At 43.7% G+C, this 27,500-nt stretch overlaps 1 protein-coding gene across 1 annotated transcript in view; it reads left to right on the top strand.

Annotated features, from left to right (window-relative positions):
* The window catches only part of LOC310789561 (nephrocystin-1-like), a 65,754-nt gene that overhangs the window by 33,667 nt on the left and 4,587 nt on the right, over nt 1–27,500 (top strand). Inside the window, exon 16 of the mRNA XM_083651200.1 lies at nt 10,667–10,766. Within this exon, the coding sequence (XP_083507326.1) occupies nt 10,667–10,766 (100 nt within the window). The remainder of the gene's footprint in view (nt 1–10,666; nt 10,767–27,500) is intronic.

Below are 27,500 nucleotides of genomic sequence, written 5' to 3'. Positions count from 1 at the left end.
AGCACACATAAACACAAAACTGAATAGCACACATAAACACAAAACTGAATAGCACACATATAAACACAAAACTGAATAGCACATATAAACACAAAACTGAATAGCACATATAAACACAAAACTGAATAGCACATATAAACACAAAACTGAATAGCACACATAAACACAAAACTGAATAGCACACATAAACACAAAACTGAATAGCACATATAAACACAAAACTGAATAGCACACATAAACACAAAACTGTATAGCACACATATAAACACAAAACTGAATAGCACACATATAAACACAAAACTGAATAGCACACATAAACACAAAACTGAATAGCACACATAAACACAAAACTGAATAGCACACATATAAACACAAAACTGAATAGCACACATAAACACAAAACTGAATAGCACACATAAACACAAAACTGAATAGCACACATAAATACAAAACTGAATAGCACACATATAAACACAAAACTGAATAGCACACATAAATACAAAACTGAATAGCACACATATAAACACAAAACTGAATAGCACATATAAACACAAAACTGAATAGCACACATATAAACACAAAACTGAATAGCACACATAAACACAAAACTGAATAGCACACATAAACACAAAACTGAATAGCACACATAAACACAAAACTGAATAGCACACATATAAACACAAAACTGAATAGCACATATAAACACAAAACTGTATAGCACACATATAAACACAAAACTGAATAGCACACATAAACACAAAACTGAATAGCACACATATAAACACAAAACTGAATAGCACACATAAACACAAAACTGAATAGCACACATATAAACACAAAACTGAATAGCACATATAAACACAAAACTGTATAGCACACATAAACACAAAACTGAATAGCACACATATAAACACAAAACTGAATAGCACACATAAACACAAAACTGAATAGCACACATAAACACAAAACTGCCTTCGTCTTAGCTCAATCTAATCGTATCTAAGATACAACTAAGATTCCAACCACAGATTTAGCTAATACATCTGCAAGCTTCACGTGTAGTTTTAGCTAATCACTACCTGCTGACGTTAGCTCTATTGCCAAATCTGTCTGTCTGAAAAATGCCATTTTAGTGTCAGAATGCTCAGAAGATACTGTATGTGGCAAACTGGATGTGATATTTACTTTGGTGACTAAGGAGCGAAAGAATCGTAATTTGTGATCACAATCACTTCTCCCATTGACTCCAATAGACTCAGGACCTGCTCGTCTCCTAAAGGGGCGTGGCAGGGGCCAAACCCATGTGACACGTTTGGGGCCGTGGTGGCCTAAAGGTTAGAGAAGCAAGGTTGTGACCGGAAGGTCATCGGTTCAATCCTTCGGACCGGCAGAATAAATCTGGGTGGGGAAAGTGACAAGGCAGCCCTTGCCCCGTTACCACCACTGATGTGCCCTTGAGCAAGGCCCTTAACCCCAACTGCTCCAGTGGAGCTGCTCAGTGGCCAGCAGATCAGAGTGTGGTTGTACTGGTGAGCTTCCAGGTGTGAAGGTGTGTGTGAATGTTTATTTTTATTTTTATTTGACCTTTATTTAACCAGGTAAAAACCGTTGAGAACAAATTCTCATTTACAATGGTGACCTGGCCAAGGGGCCGCAGCAAGGGTAAAAAACAATACAAACAGTACATCAGGTCAGCACAAGGCAACACATATATAATACGTATAGTAAATAACGACAAGACAGAAGTAAAATCAGGAAGCAAACAACAACATTCAATGAACAAAGATGCAGAAGGAGGGGGGTTGCTGGGAATAAATGATGGGACTATAGGGGGAGAGAGGGAGGGAGATGCCTAACGGCAGGTGCAGCGGTCGACTACGAGCTGTTTCAGGGTGTGTTTGAACATGTTGAGAGATATGAGAGCTGTGAGTTTGAGTGTGTTTTGAAGTGTGTTCCAGTCATTTGCTGCGGCAAAGCGGAAGGAGTTACGGCCAAAGACAGTACGGGCTTTTGGGATGGAGAGCATGATGAAGTTGGTGGATCTTAGACGGTAATTGCTGTTGGAAATATGCAGGAGGGATGAGAGGTACTGTGGACACATGCCGAGAATGGACTTGTACACTAGTTGAAGCCAGTGTTGAAGCCGCCTGATGTGAAGGGAGGGCCAGTCCACAAGTTCATACAGGTCACAGTGGTGAGTCGAAAAGGGGGCATTTGTGGCAAAGCGGATAGCAGAGTGGTGGATTGTGTCCAGTTTATTGAGGATGCTCTTTGAGGCCATCCGGTAGATCGTGTCACCATAGTCGAACATGGGCAGGATGGTCATTTTGACGAGGATGTGTTTGGCAGAGTGTGTAAATGACGCCTTGTTGCGGTAGAGAAAACTGAGTCTGGCTTTGACTTTGGCCACTAGGTTGTTTATGTGTGTGTTGAATGAAAGGGATTCGTCCAGCCATAGTCCGAGATATTTATAGGAGCTGACAAACTCCAGCTCAGAGCCGTCGGCAGTGTAGATCTTGGGGGTGGGGCTGGCAGTGCCGGGGTTGTTCCGGGCAAACAGCATGCATTTGTTGGCAGTGAACAGGGTGCTCCTGAAAAAGACAGCATTGCTCTCAGTGAGACTCCCCCTGTATAAATAAAGGTAAACAAGGCCAGGTGGAAACCTGGCATAGGGCCGGTGCATGGTAGCCTATTGCCTATTACTTATCCTACTGCATAGGCTAAAGTACCCGCTAACGTTCACGTAGCATATTAATTAATTAATCGTTCGGGGAATAGCTTATTATACGCTGTAACGTTATGGACTGCTAACGTTCACGTAGCATATTAATTAATCGTTCGGGCAATTGGTTATTATACGCTGTAACGTTATGGACCGCTAACGTTCACGTAGCATATTAATGAATCGTTCGGGCAATTGGTTATTATACGCTGTTATAGGCTGTAACGTTATGGAGATTTCATTTAAATTACTGCCTGTCTATTGTGTTATGTTATACAACTGCTACCGACTCCACTCGCCAGCACCCCCCTCCCCCCAGCTCTTTCTAAACAAAGACTCCTCGTGTCTCCACTCCGCGAGTGCATATAGTGGAGACATACCTAACAACAATGAGATGATAGCCTATTACTTAGCCTACTGCATAGGCTAAAGTACCTGCTAACGTTCACGTAGCATATTCATTACCCTTACTGTGGCATGTCAAGCTGCAGCGTCCTCCGTGTAACGAGCAAAAAAGTAGTGTGGAGCTGCAGCGTCCTCCGTGTCCGTGTAACGAGCTAGCCACAGTATACCTGGGCCGTTTCTCAATACCGAAGAATGCATTCTTGTTCTTGGGGAGAACGTTCTTGCTAGTCGTTCTTGGAAGAATTAACTTGCTAGGTCACAAGCACACATGACGCTGTTGGCAGTTTGAGACGATGCGTTCTTGAGGGTATTGCGCAATACCAGCGCAGAGGCCGCCTGCAGTACTACACAAATAAAAAGCTCAGCTGATGTAGATGCAGCCAATTGTGCTCTGGAACTTTTTGCCATTTTTCGCCATAAATGTTCGTAAAGTGGCACTTATTGAAACCTACTACCCTGCTTGTAGGCATCAAAAGTCATCAGAAATTAATTTAGTGATGAAATAAAACTTTAAATTGTAAAAAACTTTCCGGAGCTTATGGCGTCTTCTCTGCTGCGTTCTGCCTCTGCTTATGCCGAAATGCATGCTGGGAGTGTGGAAAGACATTTAGAACCTGAATCCGTGCTCAAATGGTCTGGGCGACAGAGTCGAATGTAGGGGCCCTGCTGTGCATGCTGCACACCGGCCCCAAAAACAACACCACTGATACAGACAGTTGAGCCTTCTCGCTCTAAACAGTCTCTGGAGAGAAGCAGCCTTGTTTTCAAACTGGCAAGTGCATTTGTGAAATCTCTTCTCCTCTCCTCTCCTGTCCTCTCCTTTCTTCATCTCCTCTCCTGTCCTCTCCTCTCTTCACCTCCTCTCCCCTCCTCTCCTGTCCTTTCTCCTCTCTTCACCTCCTCTCCCCTCCTCTCTTCTCCTGTCATCTCCCCCTCTCCTCTACGGTTTTCCTAGACACTCATATATTACACACTCTTGCCAGGGCACTAGTGCAAAGTCACTTTGACTATGCTGCCACCTCATGGTACACCGGACTAACACAACGATTGAAGGGCAGGTTGCAGACAGCCCAAAACAAATTAATCAGAGTTATACTTAAGTTGCACCCCCGTACTCACCTTGACACCAAGCACTTTGAAAGTCTCCGATGGTTATCGGTCGAAAAGCGCACTTTATATATTAAAATGCTTAGTCTTTTTATAAGTGATACATTGTAGAAGAGGGGTGATCTCTGCACAAACCGTGTGCGTCAGGTGCGTCGGAGCATCAGGTAAGTTGAAAGAGGAAAATCCCGCACACTGACTGCACTTCAGACTTTTATTAGCAACGTTTCGGTCACAACAAGACCTTCATCTGGCAAAAGTGATTTCTGAATGCAGACAACAGTTATATATAGGCACAAGGGGGTGTCGCAGCAGCCAATCACAGTCAAGCAATCAGGCTGACAACATGCCTAATAGACACTGCAGGTGTCAGTCAATCATAATAAATACATACAGAGCAAACAGAATACATGAGGATCAGCCTTCACACACCTATACATTTCCCAGTAATAAAAATAAAGGGAGAATGATTAAAAGTTCCCAGTAATAAATAAAAGGAAACTTGAGACGGCTATTCCCAGTGATAAATAAATAAAGGGAGGAAGATTAAAATACACAGTAAGAATTTTTTATATCAAATGGGCTATTGATTAAAAAGTTCCCAGTAAAAAATATATAAAGGGAAACTTAAAATCAAAAAGGCCATTGTTCCCAGTAAGATATAAATAAAGGGAGACTAATTAACAAGTACCCAGTAATAAAAATAAATGGAGACTAGAAAATAGCAAATGCGAACTATAAATACAATATCAATCAACAATAGAATGCAATAAATATCCATTAAAATTCAGAGCATAATGTTGAGTTGTAGTTAGTCATTTAAACCTTTAGGTGTTAAAGTTTGGAGGTAAAAAATCCAAAAAGCCTCTCTTTTTTTGAGGAGCAGGTCATGGTTGCCCCCTCTAGGTGGCAGGGGAACCTGCTCAATGCCACAAAAACGTAATGAGGCAATATCATGGTTGTGATCATTAAAATGGACAGCAATAGGGTAAAGATGATCGTTTTGTCTAATAGAACTCTTGTGTTCGCTTATTCTCTGTTTGAGTTTGCGAGTCGTCTTACCCACATAGGCCAGTCCACAACAACAAGTAATAAGGTACACAAGTAATAATACTCTTGATAGGGATCTTTTTACCAGTGTGGGGATGGTGAAAAGAGGTGGTCTTGAAGGTGTTGTGGCATTGGGCGCAGTTGCCACAGCGGTAATTCCCATTGGCTATAGGAGCAAGGAGAGTCTGTCTCGGTTGTGGGTGATTATTAAAAGAGGCATGTACCAGACGGTCCCTTATGTTTTTTGCACATTTATAAACAAAGAGGGGTGGATGTTTAAAAGTATCTGATAATTCACTGTCAGATCTTAAAAGATGCCAATGTTTCAAAATCGTGGCTTTGATGAGGTGAGAATGGGCGGAATAAACCGTAGAACAAGTAATAGAAAAGTCCTTCTCACCTTTCTCACTTGTTTTAAGAAGATCGAGACGGGGTTTGTTTAATGCTGCAATGTAGGCCGCATCGACCCAATCAACAGGGTAGCCCCGTGAACACAATTTAGACTTCATGTCTGCAGATTTGCCAATATAGTCCTGTGTGGTGGCATAAGTGATACATTGCCCTGCTGCTATTTGCTTGATCTGCTGCTATTTATTTTATTTTGAGTTCCTTTAATGTAACCGCTCTCCGCTGTTTTATGTTTCTTTTAAATTGTTGTAAGTGTTTTATGTTTTTTATGCCTCGTCTTACTATATGTTTTATGTGAGGACCACAATGGAAATAAGCCCTCGGGCTTTTTTGTGTTTTTATCCTCGGTGATTGATATATTGTTTGTTCTTTCATTACTATATGTACTGTTGTGTTATTTTATTTTATCACCAAATAAATTCATTCATTCACTACTATCCTCTCCTCTCCTCCTCTCCCCTCTTCTCCTGTCATCTCCCCCTCTCCTCTACTATCCTCTCCCCTCCTCTCCTCCTCTCCCCACCTCTCTTCTTCTCTCCTCTCCTCTCCCCACCTCTCTTCACCTCCTCTCCTGTTCTCTCCTCTCCTCTCTTCATCTCCTCTCCTGTCCTCTCCTCTCTTCACCTCATCTCCTCTCTCCTCTCCTCTCCTCCTCTCTCCGCTCCTCTCCTCTCCTGTCATCTCCTTCTCTCCTCTACTATCCTCTCCCCTCCTCTCCTCCTCTCTCCCCTCCTCTCCTCTCCTCTCTTCTCCTGTCATCTCCTTCTCTCCTCTACTATCCTCTCCCCACCTCTCTTCACCTCCTCTCCTGTCCTCTCCTCTCCTCTCTTCATCTCCTCTCCTGTCCTCTCCTCTCTTCACCTCCTCTCCTCTCTCCTCTCCTCTCCTCCTCTCTCCGCTCCTCTCCTCTCCTGTCATCTCCTTCTCTCCTCTACTATCCTCTCCCCTCCTCTCCTCCTCTCCCCACCTCTTCTTCTCTTCTCTCCCCTCTTCTCCTGTCCTCTCCTCCTCTCCCCACCTCTCTTCACCTCCTCTCCTGTCCTTTCTCCTCTCCTCCTCTCCCCACCTCTCTTCTCCTCTCCTCTCCCCTCTTCTCCTGTCCTCTACTATCCTCTCCCCACCTCTCTTCTCCTCTCCCCTCTTCTCCTGTCCTCTCCTCTCTTCATCTCCTCTCCTCTCCCCACCTCTCTTCATCTCCTCTCCTCCTCTCCTCTATTAACACATTAAGTGCCATAGACGACCTAACTCGTCTTACATAATCCAGCGCTTGAGTGCCAAGGACGAGCTAACTCGTCTTACATCTTTTTCAGTGGTTTCCACTAGCTGGCGCCCTTGGGCAATATGTGAATGTGGATCCGACCTCTCCCGCTGCCCCGGAAGTACTCTAACAAAGATTTCTATATAGGGAAGGCGGGCTCTTTGATCAGCGTGGGTAGTAGGTAAGTTTGAGCGAGAAAGACAGACAGAGAATTACATAGCGATTTATATATAGAGAATTTCAGCAATTTAGCAATTTAGAGTCAGATTTAGAGCGAGTTGGTTAGCGTAGTTGATTTAGTTGTTAGTACAGTAGTAGTGTTTAGTATAGTCTTTATAAAGACTTTGTTTAGATAGATAGTTAGCGGTAGTTACAGTTAGTGTTCATTGTAGTTAGCTTAGCACATTTAGCGTTAGCGTCAGTTCATTTTAGTATTTAGCCTTTATTCTAGTAGTTTATTCTAGTTCAGTTTGATCGAGTTGGTAGCCGGTAGATTAGCCTTATTTCAGTTCAGTTTGATCTAGTCGTAGCAGTAGTTGTTTTATTTCAGTTTAGTTGGGAGCGGGTGGCGTGTTTGTGCCATGCCGGCCAAACGCAAGCGGTCTTCGGCGGCTGCACGCAAGCGATCGGCCGATCAGAGATCACTGCTTGATTTCTTTTCCGTCCGGAACGAGCTTGTGCCGGAGACCGATTCCGAGGTCTCGGATGATGAACGGGGTGAGCCTCTGCATGTCGCGGCTGCGGCTGCAGGGCTCACGTCTGAGTCCGAGTCGAGTGACCTCCAGTCTTCTCCAGACGCGGAGGATTCTGAGGAGGAGTGGGCCCCGTCGAGAAGCGAAGCTCCAGAGAGCAGTGGTAAGACGATGTTTGAGATGACTTGTGTAACTTGTGGAAATGTAATTACTATGACTATACAAAAGCCAGCAGTCAGTCAATTCATTTTACTTTTATTTCAGACTCTGAACAGTCTGAAGATGAGCCTGAGGCAGCCAGCTGTAGCGGTACTGGTGCTACAGCCTCTGGTGCCAGGAAAATGGGTAAGAGCACACTTCAGAATCAGGTTTATTTTCACATCACAGGTTCCAGCCAGCATTCAGTACCACACATATAAAAAACACTATTTTATGGTAATTATGTATTTCTATAATTTGCAGATTGTGGCAGTGGAGCTGGCAGTGGGAAACGGCCTGCAGGTCCAGGCTGGAGTGACGTTGACTGGGAGCCAACCCACATCCCCTTCAGAGCAGAACCGGGTCCTCATAGTGGTGGTGCTGCTGAACCAGTTGACTTCTATCAGCTCTTCCTGGACGATGAGCTGCTCCAGGCTATTGTAGTCCAAACTAACTTGTATGCACACCAGTGCATCAGTCAGGTCAGTGAGGCTCTGCCACATTCAAGGCTTGGGAGGTGGAAGGACACTACAGTGGCAGAACTCAAGAGCTTCTTGGGACTATACTTCCTCACTGGGATCGTCCAGAAGCCTAAACTGGCCATGTACTGGACCACAAATGAACTGACTGCTACCCCCCACTTCAACAAAACCATGTCTCGCAACCGCTTTCAACTGCTAACAAGATTCCTCCATTTCAGTAACAATTTTGATGTTGATGGTGCAGACAAGTTGTTCAAGGTCCGGCCAGTTCTGAACGACCTGTTAGAAAAGTTCAGAGACATGTTCACACCGAGTCAAAACATTAGTATTGATGAGGGGATGCTCCTGTGGCGTGGGCGGTTGGCCTTCAAAGTCTACAACCCACAGAAACCCATAAAGTATGGGATAAAGTCCTACATCCTCTGTGACTCCCAGACAGGTTACTGCTACAACATGAAGCCGTACTGTGGTGAGCGGGCCACCCTAGGCGAGACGGTGGAGTTCCTCCTCGGGGACTTGGCAGGGCAGGGGTACCATTTGTACATGGACAACTACTACAACTCTGTTGGAATGTGTGCACAGCTGCTGGAGTGTCAGACACATGTCTGTGGCACTCTGAGGAAGAACAGGGGTGAGCCACCTGCTACCATGGTCACCAACCACACCGTGAAGCTGGGGGAAACGGTCATGCGCCACAACGGTGGCACCATGGTTCTGGCCTGGCGAGATAAAAGAATCGTGAAAATGGTCTCCACGCTGCACGACGACACGATGGAGACGGTGCAGGTCAGGCAGAAAGGCAGCACAGAGAGGGTCGCACACACAAAACCCAAGTGTGTGGCAGACTACAACAAGTACATGAATGGGGTCGACAGATTGGATCAGAACATTGCATACTATCCGTTTGCCAGGAAGACATCCAGGTGGCCCTTCAAATTTGTCATGTACATGTTTCAGATCTCTTTTTATAACGCCTTTGTTCTGTACAAAGCTAAACACCCAGCTAAACGCCAGAGAAAGTGTGAAACATTGCTGGATTTCATCCTGAGTGTTATCGGTGTATGGACCAGACCTGTGGTGGGGGGTGGCGGGGAGGAGGTGGGGGCTGGCGGGGAGGAGGTGGGGGGTGGCGGGGAGGAGGTGGGGGCTGGCTGGGAGGAGGTGGGGGCTGGCGGGGAGGAGGTGGGGGCTGGCGGGGAGGAGGTGGGGGGTGGCGGGGAGGAGGTGGGGGCGGGGGGCAGTGACCAACCTGCAACCATGCCCCGGCGACCATACCTGGACCCTCAATGCAGGCTGGAGGTCAAGCTAGCGGGCCATGTAATGGTCCTCATACCAGCCACACTCAAAAAAGATGGCCCAACGAGGAGGTGTAGCATGTGTGCAAAGAAAAATCTTAGAAAAGAGACACGCTACATGTGTGTCAAATGTGGGGTCTCATTACACAGGGGTAGCTGCTATGAGGAGTACCACTCAGACAAGAACCTTCCTCAGCGGCGCTGGCGCTGAGTAGGCATGGGTCGTAAAAAAAAAAAACCTGCCAGGGATTGTTTTTGCTCTTTGTTTGATTGTTTGCTAGCTAGCAGGAATACATAAAAAAGTACCTGCCGATTTTCATGTAACTTTGTGGATGGGTGTAACATGGGCCAAGGAAGTACCCATTACATTTTGGAGCAGTTCTGGATTCGGTGTACGAGCCCAAACCGGTTTGATCACTAACCGAAAAAAACTATAAAAAAAAAAAAAAACTATATAAAAAAAAAAAAAAGCTGAGTCTGCTCTTGTTTTGTATTTATTTTGACATTTATTTATTTTATTATTTGTATTATTCCTCCATTATTGAAAACAACTATTGTTCAGATGTCTGATGTCTCACTGATGCCAAAAATAAATGGTGAAAAGTGACTGTTCTGCCTGTTTTATTGAATTTCACAAAACTGCATTTTTCTCAGCTTTCCTTCTCAGAGGCCAAAACCATGCTGTATTCAACGGCTAATATCTACATAACTACTAACTCTACAAACTAACTCTTTTAGACAGAGAAAGCACACATTCTATTAGTTCTTTTTAGATGATTGGTGTTCACGAAGTCTTAACAGAAAAGAATCCTCGGCTGTTGTAAAATGAGCCAGAATCGTCAAAAACACCCCTGGCACAACTTACCTACAGGATTGAAAAAACGGCTGGCACTCAATGTGTTAATAGCTTCTTTCCTCCTCTCCACTCCTCTCTTCTCCTTCTCTCCTCTCTTCTCCTGTCCTGTCCTGTCCTCCTCTCCTCTCTTAATATCTTCTCCCCTCCTTTCCTCCTCTCCTCTCCACTCCTCTCTTCTCCTCCTCTCCTCTCTCAGCTCCAGCTGGTGTTTTGCAGCAGATGCTGCTGGCCAGGCAGCAGCCCAAGCTGATCGTCAAACTGAAATCAGCCAAAAGTAGGACCAGAACCCAGCTCAGGTGAGAGAACCACTGGAGAGCTTTAACACACCCAGTGGATGATGTGTTCAGCCTTCAAGGAAAAATCCACCCTCACATCCCAATACACCCCTTGCCCCTAATCACTTAGCCCTTAACGCTCGTTTTGTGCGTTCACGTGTCCTGGTAGAGTGTCCCCATTCTTGTTGGGACAGAGACGTGTCCTGGTAGAGTGTCCCCATTCTTGTTGGGACAGAGACGTGTCCTGGTAGAGTGTCCCCATTCTTGTTGGGACAGAGGGCTAGGGTGAAGTGGTAGGACTATATAGCCCACCAAACAGAGCTTCTTCAGAGATTCAAGATTCAAGATTCAAGATTCAAGATTTTTATTGTCACTCCATGGTACAAGTATCACGTGTGAAATTCTTGTGCTGTGGACTCCGTTTACGACATAGTACAAATAGGCAACAAGCAATGAGCAATAGGCAATAAGAAATAGGCATCAATAAGCAATACTAAGCAGCAATAGGCAATGCGGCAGAATAGCGATAAGACAAGTCAGTGGCATATTCATTGCACATAGGTGCACGTCATGTGCATACGTTAGACGTGTTCGGACATTTTACTTCGACGTATTTGACATTAGGGCTGTCACTTTTTCCCCAAAATAAAATTAGAACGAACTTTAATTGCCCGAAATTCGTTCGAATATATTCGAAGTTTTTTGGTTAATTAAAAAAAAAAAAAAAAAAAAAAAAAATCCCAGTCCAGCAGCCTGTTGCACCAGCTGAACGTAAGTTCTGTCTTAAGTTAGGGTGTAAAGTCCACACTAACTGCTACGTTCAAACTAGTTAGTTTGACACTAAAGTTGTGTCTTTGTTTGGTTGCACCACGGAGACGTAAGGTACATCTTAACTAGTAGACCCTAAAGTCCATACTAACCAAAATAGTGTCGCAGACAATGACGTGTACAGTATCTGTGACCAATCAGTGAAAAGCACGGTGGAAACGATGTTTATTTACGGTTGTTTAAGTGGAGTGAAAACAGGACATGTTGCCCACCGCAAATTAGTGCTTTCATATTTCATCAACACTAATCAAATGAGAACGTTATTGAGTAACGTTCGTTTAGGTTCATATTACTGTTAACGTTTATCTGTCAGCTCTTCATCAGTATTGTAGGCTATACCACCATCCTGCCTCACTAAATTGTTGCGGTTATTTTAATTTGTATGCAGTGCTGCAGCTTGTGGGAAACAAAAGCGTGAGTCATAAATATCAAAGGGTGTAATTTATCACGGAGAGCGCGTTGCGGACGCAAAACAACGATGCGCCACGGTGCCAAGTTGCAATCCGTGCCGACTGCTATTTTACGGAGGACTTTACACCTAGTAAGACGTAGCTGTAAATTTTAAGTTCTAACTTATGCCTACGTTGTAACTACCGTAAATTCCGGACTATAAGCCGCGGCTTTTTTCCCGTTTTTTGGCCCCTGCGGCTTATATAACGGTGCGTCTTATCTATGGATTTTTTCAGAAAAAAAAAAAAAAATACAAATAAAATCTCTCTTTTTTAGCACTCTTTCTAACTATAAATCCACTTCTGTTTTAATTTCCTCTCTTGCCCTCTTTTCACCACACCGCGGACACTGTGTGCACTGTAAAAATAAACAACGGTGGTGTTGTGTTATGTTGTTTTGTTGAAATGTTACGGTAATACGGTAAATGGGAGCTTCCTCAAACAGCCATTCTCTTTCCCGACAATCCCCTCTGTGCCTGACCACTTACATATGGTAATTACGGTAAGCAAACGGCCACTCGGCCATCAACTCCCTCCCCCGACTACCAGGAGAAAATCACAAACTTCGGCGAATTCACACAAAGGAAGATCAAGGAATATTCCATCGAACCGGAGCAGATCATAAATATCGATGAAGTGCCTTTGACGTTCGACCTGCCACTCACTCGGACTGTTAACAAGAAGCGCCCTGGAGGATTCTTTCACCAAAAAAAAGCTTTGCTCGTTCTCGACAGCATGAGAACGAGCAGTAGAAGCAACACTCTCACTTACCATGGGGAAGGTACGACGCAGCTTTCAAGTTGAAAGCAGTCAATCTCGCATTAAAAGAGGGAAACAGCAGCCGCGCGTAACCTGGGCATCGATGAGTCAATGGTGAGGCGTTGGACGGTGCAGCAGGAGGAACTGTCTCAGCACGGAATATTATAGGAGTGTGAAAACATCCACAATCACCAACGGGTTCCAAAACGCTGGACTGCTGCGGGATGAAGAGGATGACGACGCCACAGCTGGCGCTGAGGGCCGTCAGAGGCTTCAGAGGCTGTTCGATGCCGACAGTGACGAAGAGGAGTTCGTTGGTTTTGAGTGACAATGAAGGAGAGAGGAGAGTGGTTGACGAAGCCACCCTGAACCTGTTCGTTTCCGACACTGAAGATGAGGACTTTGGTGGTTTCAGTACGCAGGAAGAAGAGGAAGACGAGGATTAGTGACTTGACTTCTCTGGTTACAGGTTTGCTGCACATATAGCCTATTGTTGTGTGATTTTGTCTGGGGATTAGTGACCTGACTTTTGTTTTGTTTTGTTGAAATGTTAATAAATGGGAGCTTCCCCAAACAGCGATCTCTTTCCCGACATTCCTCTCTGTGCACGAACCCTTTCATATGGTAATTAAACATCAAAACACCCGCGGCTTATAGACCGGTGCGGCTTATAGAAGAAAAAAATAGTCAATTTTGGTCCCGCGGCTTATAGACCGGTGCGTCTTATAGTCCGGAATTTACGGTATTTCACTTGGTGCAACCCAAATATTTTTAGTAGTGCGTAAACTCGGACTTAGTGAGACTTTACGTTCAAACTAGCTTACGTTTCAACTTACGCACAGCTGGTGCAACCCACTGCAGGCCACCGGGCATCAGCCCGACGTGTTAGCTTGGACGCTCACAGTCACAACACTGCCTCACAAACTTGGCTGCATCCAACTCGAGACAACTTTTCAGACCCTGGAGACAATCTTTCTCAGAAGAGACTAACGCGACAAATCTGGAGACTTTTTCTGACATGGGATTAACATTACCAGCAAGCAGCAGTTGGTTAATTTTGGTTCATTAAAAAAAAAAAAAAAAAAAAAAAAAATTATAAAAAAAAAAAAAAAAAAATTCGAACATTCAAATTACATTTCGAAAACGAACCCCTCCCCCCACATTCGAAGTTGCATTCGAATTTCGAATGAAAAGTGACAGCCCTATTTGACATACAGTGCAAGTAGCATGTACCTTATTAAACATACAATTAAACATTAGGCATTGTGCATACGTTAGACGTGTTCAGACATTTTAAATTCGACGTAATTGACATACAGGTGCAAATAGCATGTACCTTGTTAGACATACAATTAAACATTAGGCATACATAATGGTAGCAGCTGCAGTACGGTACGGTACGACTACTACACTATTTGTGTATGTTAAGGAGTCTCGTGGCCTGCGGGAAGAAACTGTTCCTCAAGCGATTTGTGCGTGCTTTTGGAACCCTGTATCTCCTCCCTGAGGGTAGCAGGGAGAACAGGCTGTTGTGGGGATGGTTTGTGTCTTTGATGATCTTCAGGGACCTCCTGAGGCACCGCTGGTTATACAGTTCGTGCAGTTCTGGCAACTCGTCTCCTGTTACGTGCTGGGCCGCGCGCCTCACCCTCCGTAGCGCCCTGCGGTCCATGGTGGTACAGTTCCCGTACCAGGCGGTGAAGCAGCCAGTCAGCAGGCTTTCAATGGTGCCTCTGTAGAAGTCCCTGAGGATTTCTTTCCTTAGCCCAAACTTCTTCAGGCGCCTGAGTCCGTGTATTCGCTGTTGGGCCTTTTTGACAACAGTGGCGGTGTGGCCGGCCCAGGTCAGGTCCTGGTGGATGTTGACTCCCAGGTACTTGAAGCTGTCCACCCTTTCCACCACTGTGCCGTTGATGGTGATTGGGGGGTGTGTGCCCCCCCCTCTCCTGTAGTCCACAATGATCTCCTTGGTCTTGGAGACGTTCAGAGAGAGGTGGTTGTCCTGGCACCATTGTTCCAGGACCCTCACCTCCTCTCTGTAGGCCGTCTCGTCGCCCCCCGAGATCAGCCCCACGACTGCTGTGTCGTCTGCAAACTTCACGATGGTGTTTGAAGTTTGAGTCGCCACGCAGTCGTGGGTGTAGAGGTCGTACCAGAAGGGGCTGGAGACGCACCCCTGGGGTGCTCCTATGCTGATGGTCAGCGGGGAGGAGGTGAGGTTGCCCACCCTCACCACCTGGCGGCGGTCTGTCAGGAAGTCCAGGATCCAGTCGCACATCGCTGTGTTTAGTCCCAGGTCCCTGAGGTAGGTTATGAGAAATCTCCCAGAATGCCTTGCGAATCATCGGCAAGATGGTGGCTAAGGCTAAAAGAAAACACAAATGTAAGCATTTTCTTTGATAGTAAAGATTTAAAAAAATATCCTAACCATCCTATTATCTTAGTTTCATGTATTTTCAATGTATTTTCGATCTGCCATTCTCAACCTGTGGGCCGCTACTTAGCTTAGCGCTACAATGGCAGTCTATGGTACTTTTGCCTACTCCCGTTCAGATGCCCAAAATACACATTCCAACAGCGCCAGAAACACTCACATGTACACTCACGTATTCACCACACCATGAAATAATAATCCAAAATAACGCGAAATAGTAATTTTCGTAGTAAATCCACACCGAGAACTAACAAAGAGTAACTGAACTAACATAGTATGACCAAAGTTACTTTCTCGTTTGCCATGAGGCACATGTGCTGTGTGCAGTCATCAGCACAGCGCATGCTCCTCATGGCAAACAAGGAAGTAACTTTGGTTACTCTTTGTTCAATTACCGTACTCTTTGTTAGTTCTCGGTGTGTGGATTTACTACGAAAATGACCGTTTCACGTAAGTTTGATTGATTATTATTTCATCGCATGATGAGTACACAAGTCACAACATGTACATGTGAGTGTTTCTGGTGCTGTTGGAATGTGTATTTTGGGCGACTGAATTGGAGTAGGCAAAAGTACCATAGACTGCCATTGTAGTGCTAAGCTAAGTAGCAGTGAGGGCTCTACCACAGTTTGTACTGCACGCAGAGTGAAGATAAAGGCATGTACTAAACTCTCAAAATGTTGGCGTATCCCTTTAAGGCTGATTTGTGCATCAGAGCCCATTTCCATGTTGCATTTCCCCCTTTGATGGATAAGCTGTGTCTCAATAACTTAATAACTTAATGTGCAATTACTGTCTCAAAGCTTTGCTTATATAGATCCATATACAACTGTGCAATATCTGACTTCTAGCCTTGTTTGCAATCCAGTGTGGCTTGCATATACTTAGACTGTAGTGTACATAGACATACGATTCTATTTTCTTTCTTATATACATATTTATAATGGTCACTCTACCTCACACCTATTGTTTATAATGTAAATAGCTGTTTGTTTTAGCTTGTATGCTTAGTTTGCTTAGCTTTTCTTTTTCCCTGTGTAAGAACATTGAGAGCAACATATACCGGAGTCAAATTACATACTTGGCCAATAAAGCTGATTCTGATTCTAAATACATTTGGGCCCCTATTCTCCCACAGGCCTTCGACACTTCCCATAGGAAAAAGCAGTTGTAGTTCACTGCCTGTGAATGTCCCAGCATGCAATGGGCTTCTCCATTTCGCTACTAAATAGCAACCAAATGAGCCCAAATAGATATAAAGGTCGATTTAAATCATGTTTAATGGTAACACAACCTGCAATTGTAGAACATTTCAATATTGGACCAAATAAAACATTGAAATGAAAACACCACCCTACAGAGGTCTGCAGAACTGGGCAGACCCAACGCTGCGGCGTTGCAGCGGCCTCCCGTGGGCTGCCGCGGGCCCGCGGCCACCCGGAGTATTTTTTTTCACCAGCAGCTGCAGTGCGCAAAAGAGCCGCCAGGTGGCACGTGTGAGCAGTCTCTACAGGCGGAAGTCACCGGTGCCAGTGTACATTCGTTCCAAACATTTCCATCTTTGAAGCACCTCAAAGACAGAGTGACTTAATGTAACGTTACAATAATTCAAGGTGAGTGAGTTTCAATTCATGTTAAGGTTAATGTTCAAACACCAGCTGTTTGCATATTTCCCAGAAAGCTATAACTTTTTACACATACAGCCATGGGGTGTATATAAACCCCTCGCAAATACTGCATGATATAGTGAAGTGGGGGAAGTTTGACCATAACAACATTGCACGCGGTTTCTTTACCAAAATGCTTTGCATTGCAGATTGAATAATAAAAAAGGCAAACTGGTCAACGTGACGCGAGGGGGACGTGCGGGCGGCATTAAACGAACGCACCCAAGTATGTTAGAGAAGCAGTATAGCGGAGGGGAGGCGGACCTCTGAGCCTTCCTCATCGGACCATCGTGATTAATTACCTGTTTGAATTACAAATTTGCAGATTTAATCGTAAAAAAGGCCAATTCCACTCAACGTAACGCTCGTGGGAGGTGCAAGCGTTGTTGAACAAGCGCGCCCTAAGTAGCCTACAGTGTCAGTGCAGTTCAGACTGGGGAGGCGGACTAGTAGATTCAGCAGAAGTCATTTGTGTTGTGGAAAATGTTTTTCACATTCTTTCCTGTTTTAAACCCAATGTGAGTAATGAACAGGTCTTCAACTGTGAATTCAACTCGCCTATTTGCATGAAGTCGCTTCCATTACATCCATGCTGCTGCTGTGTTTATCTCTCTCCAATAGCTCTCTCAAAGCCACGATAACTAACGTTATCCGCCAGTAATTCTCCCTGTTTTCTGCCAGCAACACACACGTTGTTGGTCAGGATCTGTATCGTTAACGTTATTTGTTTTGGCCTTTCAATATTACTGGTAGTGATATAGTGCTTAGTTCAGCCGCTTGACTGTACTTATTAGTAGCCTATCCAGTGGTGTCTCTCATGCAGAGATCAGCTGTCAGGTTGTGAACGTGCAGCGTCGCAGCCAAACAGTATCGCAGCTACTTCATAAACCAATTAATGAATTCATAAATACCACCGCAATGGCTATTTGGTTGACATCGCACCCTCGCAACCCTAATCACATATATTATTTTGTTGTTGTTTTTCAGGACAACCCTCCCTTGCTGACGAGACTTCAGTGAGACAAAGCGCTCCACCCTCCAAGCTACTGTACTGTACTTGCCGTGCTGGGACCAGACGAGAGCATTTTCAAGAATGAAAGTTGAAACAAACAATACTCATTGTATATAATATTTCATTTTATCTGAAACACTGCAATATCATATCACTGAGCTTAAAGAAAGGCTCAACAGTGTGAATGAATGAAATATAAAACACGTACTGCTGCTAAATTAAATTGCAGCCACGTAAATTACACATAACCTCTGTTAATATGTATGCTGTTAATTAACACAGTCTATAGTGGTTCTTGCTGAAACGCGTACGTTGTTGCAGTGTTTGAAACAGGAATAAAACCCTCAAAGGAAATTTTTTGAGTGCTAGATCCTTCTCTCTGCTGCCCTATGGAAAGTTTTTTTATCCGGTGAGCTTCAGCTGATAGCTGCTTTGAACATTGTGAATAGCAATGCCCTTCCCCCAGTGACAGTCCTTTGTTTTGCTAATTCACCCTGCCACCCTGCAGACACTGAAGGTTTTTGTTTTAGAACAGGTTTTCAACGTGACGCGTTTTCTATACACAAACTGGATTTCCCCTGTTTCCCATATAAGTAAAATAGCCTAACAATAAGATATATAGGCTACAGTAGGACAATTTGAACAAACGGTGACTATTCTGCATGGCATTCCATCAGTGAAACATAATTTTATTGAACAGAAGAGGCTGGTTGGCCACAACAGGGTGTAGAATAATATTGACACTGGAAATAATGTAGCCCATGTGTTTTTTTTGTAACTTTATTTTTAAGGTTTTTGTTTTAGAACAGAGTGCATCATTTTCCAACATTTCTCCACATGAGTGACAGTTTTACAAATGCAAACTCACAAAATAAAAACATTCAGGTCATCATGATGGGTGTTACAGATCAATTCTTAGTTTTTTAATAGTTAGCTTTGTGTTAAGTTATGTTGTTCGGTTACTTGTTCCAATCAGCTTCAGAGAGAGAGAGAAGAATAGAGAGAAAAATAGAGAGAAAAAATGGAATGAGACATGCATGTATAATATATAATACATTCGATGTGAAAATACACATGGGCCAAATGAGCACAGAAAAGGCTAAATGGGAATGGAAGCTCCTCCTACACTCTTATGCGCCAACCATTTGGACCAGAACCCATCAAATTTATCCTTTCTCAATCTTAGATAGGTCAGCTTTTCCATCTCATATATTTCCTGTACAATTGCTATCCACTCTTTTTTTGTTGGTGGGTCCTGGTTTAGCCATTTTCTTGTTATTGTTTTTTTGCTCGCTACAAGAAGTATTTTGAGGAGGTATTTATCTTGGAGATTAAATTCGATTGGTATATTCCCCAGGTATATGGTGCCAAAACTGTCATCTATTTCAAAACCCCGTATTTTTTTTTATAACCATATCTTTATTGGTTTTGCATGTAATTGCTGTACATGTATTCTCCTCATACATCTAACATACATCATTTATAACCCCCCCCCCAACCCTGTGGCAGTATAAAAAAGAAAACAGGACAATGCAAGAATTAAATAAAAGTAACAAAAATAAATAGGTTGAATCAACTGTAGGTATTATATATACATACCGCACATATCATTTACAATAGCCTATTTCACATTCAAGTCACCCTTCCAATGCCTCTTCAATGTCACCATTTTTAACAAATTCCAAAAACATTTCCCAAATTCCATAAAAATCTGTCATTTTCTTCCTAATCATATAAGTAAGTAATCCGCTTTGTTGCTTAATGCTTAACTTGAATTTGAGGTCTTCATACTTTTCCTCTGTCATGTTCATGAAGTAGGTTCTTGATGGATGTCTGTAGCAATCATGTCATGCTGTCTGACTCAGCTGCTTCTGCTCAGTTGAACATGGAGCTGTACGATGTTGTGATTCTGAAAAAGAAATTAAATTATTATTATTATTACTACCTACAAAATAATAACAAGCCCATACATCATCTTCTTTCTGTTAGCAACCAAAGCAGTTTGTTTACAAACAACCTGATCTTTATGGAACCTATGTTAAGTCCCACTATAAACCATTATCTGTCGTCGTTTCACATTTTACTGAAAAATGCTGCCACCAGATTAAAGAAAAGACCCTGTGTGATGTTGACTGATGTGTTTTTTTAATGTAATGTGTGCGTTAGTTTTCCTAATTCCCTGATTGAAAAACAGCATGGCTCAGACGACAAGCTAGCTCCATATGCAGCTCCAGTCCAAAACAGAGCTAGCTACTGTAGATTGATTAGCGTTACTGTAGCTACACCATGATGCATGACCGCGCATCAGTCAATATCACATAGGCCTAAATGTTTTCTTTAATCTGGTGGGGAAAAAAATGCAATCAAAGTTAAAACGACACAGATATTATGGTTTACACGGGACTTAGATTTAGCTCCCATTAGCCATGTTCGCTAGCCACTTAACTTTATGGCTACAGTCTGTCCATAAGCAGAAATGATGTCTTGTGCGGCGCCGCACTACAGGCATCAGATAGGCTACCAAATAGCCTACCAACAGCACAGAACCATGTTCCTTGAGGAAACGATTAGCGGTACCATGGGGTTAATCACTGTTAACGTTACACATTCAGTTGCAGTTATCTAACGGTGGCATGGCAAGCCTGGGAGCGTACCTATGTTCCCCGGGTCCTATATTCCCCGGGTCCTATGTTCCCCGTTTTTGTGGGACCGGGGAACATAGAACCCTTCCTAACCTCCCCCAGACCCTAACCCAAAACCTAACCTCTCCCACCCCTCACGCCTAAACCTAAGGTCGGCATTGCGGGTGGTCGGCATAGCGGATAGACACCCCAAATGTTACGGAGAGTGTTAAAAACGGGGAACATAGGACCCGGGGAACATAGGGATGACCCCGCAAGCCTAACATGGCAAACTCCCTAATGTTAACGTTAGCTAACACAGGCCTGTTGTAGGCGACAATCTCATAATCTCCTGGCGGAGATAATAATAACAAGCCCATACATCATCTTATTTCTGTTAGGCTACTACCATAAGCAGAAATGATGTCTTACCTTCACTGTTGTGTTACAAAGTTGATGGATGAGTACACACTGTAGCCTATTTCCACAGCGCTGCGTGGCATAAAATACTATTATTTATTTATTTATTTAACGTTATCAGACAGCCTTCTTCTTCTTTGGTTCACTCCAGGCACTTCCTGTGGAGTCAATGAACAGAAATAGTGGACAGCGCCACTCTGCCATTTTAACCGTGTTGTGGTCACACAGTGTATCGTTTCTCAGGTGATTCAGCAGATTCAAGTGAGCTGCTGCCACCTATCGTCTAATAAATATTACTGCAGCCTAATTGTTTTCATCAAAGCAGCACACCGCGGGAAAAGGCAACGCCAGCTCCTCCTGACTCTGCAGACCTCTGTATGTGAAACATCTATGTCATATTGGGGCTATATATATCTCTTGTCGATTTAACGTGATTTAGATAAGTGACAGCGTAACGCGCTTCTGTCATGTCCTACTGTGATGTCCGCTCCAATAAATTGGCTCTACTTCACATTTTAGTTTTACAATAAAAACACATTTATGCAATGACTTTACATAATGTAGGCTATATTTATGTGCATATCCTACCATCCTAGCAGGGGAGAGAAAACGATATCTTTCTGGACAAACTTTCACCAATCTATTAACACGTTGAGTGCCATGGACGAGATATCTCGGCTTACATGATCCAACCGTTAAGTGCCAAGGACGAGATATCTCGGCTTACATAAACATTTTTTTTTTTTGACGGTGGGACATCGATCAACCCCTTTTACATCTCCTATAGCAGAATTGGAGGAAGAGAATGTGTATAATCTATTTTACCGACCAGCTAGGTGGCGACGGTGCCCTCCCGACAGAGAGAAAGTCAACCAAAAGCAGCCGCCTCAGGCGGGTGCTTCCTCCATTCACAAGGAAATGGCTTGCCGATTTTACAGTCATCAGTCACCAGACTCGCCGCTCTCGGGCCGCGCCAGCAGCAGCACACGGGGGATTGCAAATTTGCATAATATATTATGGGTAAAACACACTTTGAAACGCCCGCAGAAAGGCCAGAATCGCACGCATTCCGAAAACCCAGAAACGAACGAGCCTCATTCTCATACACTCGCTGCCAGGGAGGGAGGCTGCTCAAACTCGCTGCCAGGGAGCGAGGCTGCAGCGAGCACTCGCTTGTGACAAACGCAGGCTGAAAGCCACTAGACACGCCCACGGAGGGAGGAGTTGAAGGAGAGGGCGTTCGGAACTATATTGTTTGGATGTCTGATCTCTCACTGATGCCAAAAATAAATGGTTAAAGTGACTGTTCTGCCTGTTTGATTGAATTTCACAAAACTGCGATTATCTCAGCTTCCACTCTCAGACAGCTGAAACCATGCTGTACTCAACGGCTAATATCTACATAACTACTAACTCTACAAACTAACTCTTTTAGACAGAGAAAGCACACATTCTATTAGTACTTTTGTGAACTTTGTGTTCACAAACTCCAAGCAGAAAAGAATCCTCGGCTCTTTTAAAATGAGCCAGAATCCTCAAAAAACGGCCTGGCAGAAGCTACCTACAGCATTGAAAAAAGGGCTGGCAGTCAATGTGTTAATCTCATCATATAGGGATAGGCTATATTTTTCTAGCTGATGCCTTTAGAACATTCTTTTCACTTTGATCTTGCTATAGTGTAGCGTATTTACATGCTTGCAGTATTTAAACTGCAGTTAGATTGGTTTGAGAAGCATAATAATATGGAATAATAGCCTATATATGGAGACAGACAGACTGGATGAAGGGAGGGGGGGGGGGGGGGCAGAGTGCTTGGCTTTTGTCTGGTTTTGCTGGACCACTGGAATTGGAGCTTAAAAGGCAAGCGTGCGATTCGTTTATTGCACTTATCCAATGAGCATGACGGTGCATAATTTTACGCTTAAAAGGCGTGGTTGTAATGGTTGAGTCTGCGTGTAGCGCCGATACCAAGATAGCGAGTGTGCTGGTCCACACCCACTTACTGCGCTAGGCGGCCTAGCGCTAGGCCTTAAACGCAGTTTCTACGCCGATTGCAACGATAGGGCCCTTGATGTCTGGCAACAAACTGGTGGCATCTGTCTGACTACTGATGATGAATCAGGATCTCCAAGGGTTGTCCCATTTCATAGGACTAGATTTCAACCAGTACCCCTCCTAACTGTTCTGGGGGGTTAGTCCAAAAGCCCGGGGCGTAGGGGTACAAGTAAGACATGTAGTCTAGTAGGAACGGGGGGTCCCCGCGCACCCGAAAGATATATTTTTCTAACATAGATTTTTGTACTCCTCAAGGTGTCTAATAAACAAATTTTGTTGTTACCCCGTTGAAATAGTGTCCCATGGGTCCGTTTGGCGGCCATCTTTGCGGGCATATTGCGATGTCTGATGAAAATGGATAAGGGTCATAACTTTTGAACTAGACGTCATACAGAGACAAATGACACCACTTTTCTGTATGATTTCTGCATGAGGAATTGATTGAGAGGGTTGTTTTAATGATTTTAACAGGTTTGGTATAGTAAAACTCAAAAACATTTGAAAAAAGTGTCTAATTTACTCTCAAAATCTTGCAAAAGAAATCTATCTACATATTAGTCCATGGACCAGAAGGGTTGGGAATAATGCTCATATTGATTTTTGGCAAGGTATACATCTCTAGAGTTAGAAAATATGTGAGAGCATTGCACCAATGGTAGCTAAATGTGTGTTATCACTCGATTTATAACACCATGCAAAACATAATAGTTGCGTTTTGCAGACGCAGCAGAGAATGATTGCTCAGGCTTTACTGGCATCTGGAAGATGGGTCCAGTAAGGTTCCAAAGTCTTGGTCATGGAGTCCCAGTACCAGCCCCACGTACTGAACTCTGGATGCTTTGCTGGACAGAGGTTGCCTGATTCCAGTAGAAGCTGGCCTGCAGCAGTCCACATTTTACATGCTGAATCAGTGCATCTTGGGTGGGAGGCAGGTTCTCTTGATGCATTTGAAAAAAGCCAATGTCTAGCATCATCTACTTGGCTGGAGCCACAGCTTTTGCTGTACATGACAACCCCAAGGTGAGGGCGACCAGGGTTTTGGGATGAACTCCTCCTTTCTACCAAGAAGGATGTTATACCTTCCAACAGATCTGAATATGACATATCTGCACTTCAGCCTTGTAACCATCCTGAAGCAGACACTACAGTATAATGATTTATAGCACCTGGCACATGCTGGGCCAGTAGCCATAGAAACTCAGGATCCATACGTCAGACAGTCATGTTGTAATACTTGCAATACGCTTCTTCTACACATTAGGCCTCACAGAGCACTGGATCGGCTTCACATGTGGAAAGTACATTTATGTTCACAAAATCTGCAATGTTCTTGGTCCCCAGAGATCACTGGCATTACATCTCTTCCATTTGCTAAAATGATGTGATACTACATCAGCCTTCCAGGGCTATGGGAAAAGGAGTGGATGGGCAGCTTGGGAAGCAACATGCGGATCTCACTGAGACCGTGGATGCCTTCACCTTGGAGCCTGAACCGATCAACTCAGATGTCGATGTCCAAAGACTGGAAGCATTATGGTTGTTGTCATGTCCAGCAAGAGCTGTGTCTCCAGCCAAGTAGATAAAGCCAGACATCCGCTTTTCTGAAATGGTACCAAGTCCCTTGAGAACTTGCCTCCCACCCAAGATGCACTGATTCAGCATGTCAAATGGGGACTGCTGCAGACCAGCTTCTACTGGAATCAGGCAACCTCTGTCCAGCAAAATATCCACAGTTCAGTACGTGGGGCTGGTACTGGGACTCCCATGACCAAGACTTGGGAACCTTACTGGACCCATCTTTCAGATGCCAGTAAAGCCTGAGTCATCATTCTCTGCTGCAGCTGCAAAAAGTCATGTAGTGGGTGCTGTGAATGCTGTAAAGCTGGAGCCTGTGGCACCTCAATGTGGATGCAAGAGTGCCTGTACCAACAATGCGGTCAAGACAACAATATTTGATTAATCTGGCTGTGGATATAAGGATATAAACAAAAAACACTTTACACTCAATCTAACTTAACCCCCCCAACCCATGGACATACCTAAGTGTTACTCACTAATTGTTTCAATACAATATGTAAGATAAATACTGTAGATTGTTTGTTTCCACCAGTTTGATGGTAACTCATTCTTACAACTACAAAAGTGTATGTAAAAAAGAAATGGGATAGCAGCCATATTGGTAGCCTATTTACTATGCAAATTAGAGTGCTATAGATAGATTCAATCATAAATCTGAGTATTACAATGTGTTTCTAAAACTCAAAAACCATAAAATGGACACCGAGTTTACTAAAAGCATCAACAGTTATGGTAAAACTCATATTCAGGTAGCCGCCATCTTGGAAATATGCAGATTAGGGGTCCACACACATCTTCATTAGTAAAGATAAGCATTCCAACACCTTTCTAATGGTAAAAAAAAACATAAGATAGACACCAAGTCTGTATTTCTAGCTCATCTCTTTCAAAAGTTATAGCCAAAATCTTTTTCGGACAGTGGTCATATTGGATTTGGCCGCCAGCTCGGGCACTCTGGCTCAATTGTTAGAGCATGCCCTGGGCTAATTCTGGGCAAATTCTGGTGCTTTTAGACTTGATTTGCATGAACTTAGCCTCAAATGTCCCTAAAAGTCCCGCAACTATTATGTTTTGCATGGTGTTATAAACCGAGTGATAACACACATTTAGCTACCATTGGTGCAATCCTCTCACATATTATCTAACTCTAGAGATGTATACCTTGCCAAAAATCAATATGAGCATTATTCCCAACCCTTCTGGCCCATGGACTAATATGTAGATAGATTTCTTTTGCAAGATTTTGAGAGTAAATTAGACACTTTTTTCATATGTTTTTGAGTTTTACTATTCTAAACCTGTTAAAATCATTAAAACAACCCTCTCAATCAATTCCTCATACAGAAATCATACAGAAAAGTGGTGTCATTTGTCTCTGTATGACATCTAGTTCAAAAGTTATGACCCTTATCCATTTTCATCAGACATCGCAATATGCCCGCAAAGATGGCCGCCAAACGGACCCATGGGACACTATTTCAACGGGGTAACAACAAAATTTGTTTATTAGACACCTTGAGGAGTACAAAAATCTATGTTAGAAAAATATATCTTTCGGGTGCGCGGGGACCCCCCGTTCCTACTAGACTAATGGTATTGGCCCTTATTACACTGTTAGAACTCCACAGTCTTGTGATGTCTCCTCTTCTACGATGGATTAGGCATGGGCTATTCCCGGTTTTACCGGTTCGGTTCGGTGTACGAGCCCAAACCGGTTTCATCACGTGCGAACCGAAAAAAACAACAACAAAAATATTATATATATGAAAAAAAAAAAAAAAAATACCGTTAGGGATTTTTCATATTAGCCTCTTCTCAAGTCTTATTTTGTTTATTATGTTGATGTTTGAAGAAAAGTTAAGCTGAATAGTTATGAGAAATAAAAACAGTGTGTTGTTACAGTTAACTCATTGAGTGCCAGCCACTTTTGGAGAACGGACGCTCCCAGTGCCAGAGTTTCAGAGCGTTTTCAGTGATTTCTCGAGGCCCACAGAATATTGTGTGATATTACTATGTAAACACTGAACACGCACAAAGAACGATGAGACTCTCTTCTATCATCTGCCATTTTCCGTTCTTTAGTTATGAGCCGGAGAAGATAGCTTGATTTAACCAAAAACAGCAATTTTTTTCTAGAAGCTGAGATAATGAGCCTTTTGTGAAATTAAACATTTCAAGCACATCACTGACTCTGAAACTAATATTTTCTAATGTAGTCACACCTCAAAAATAATTTCCTTCAATAAAACAGTGAAGGCCAGGGAATTTTGTTTGGCAGAATAATATTTTTTAGCTGCAACCAGCAGCGCTGGCCCCTGCGTGCGCTGCTGGTTGCAGCTTCTTGCTGGTCTTGATTTGCTGCTGGTGGGCATCGGATATTCTGGCTTGCGTTTGCCAACCCTGTCCTGCTGTCTGGGTCTGTCTGGGTGTTGTGTGCTGCTCTGCGTTCCGCGTGTGTTTGTCACCGGCAACCATGCTTCCAGTTGATCACGGCTGATCATGCGGATGTGCTGTCGCAACGGACACGGAGCGGCTCAATTGTGGCAGCAGATTGGCTGCTGCAGGCACAGCTACAGTAACGTTATGCTTCATGCATATCGATGCATACGGATGCGATGCGATTTCCGTTTCCCCAACGACTTCTTCTTTGTTTTTTCCTTGCCTTTCTGTTATCTGGAGAGCACTGTCGCCACCTAAGGGTTCTGTAAAATAGGTTAGACACATTCAATAGCTCCCATATTGTAAGAGGCGATGTAAGAGGCTTAGATCGACATCCCCCCGTCAAAAAACGCAATTGACGACTTTAGTCGTCTTTGGCACTCTACGTCACTATTTGAATTGACGACTAAAGTCGTCATTGGCACTCAATGAGTTAAATGGTTCTGCTTATTTTTATTCAGTGTTAGTGCTGGTTGGCATACCAGCTTAGAGG

This window comes from Poromitra crassiceps (genome assembly GCF_964638095.1).
Source record: "Poromitra crassiceps genome assembly, chromosome: 14".
NCBI lineage: Eukaryota > Metazoa > Chordata > Actinopteri > Beryciformes > Melamphaidae > Poromitra > Poromitra crassiceps.
This window is presented reverse-complemented; position numbering and strand designations above follow the sequence as displayed.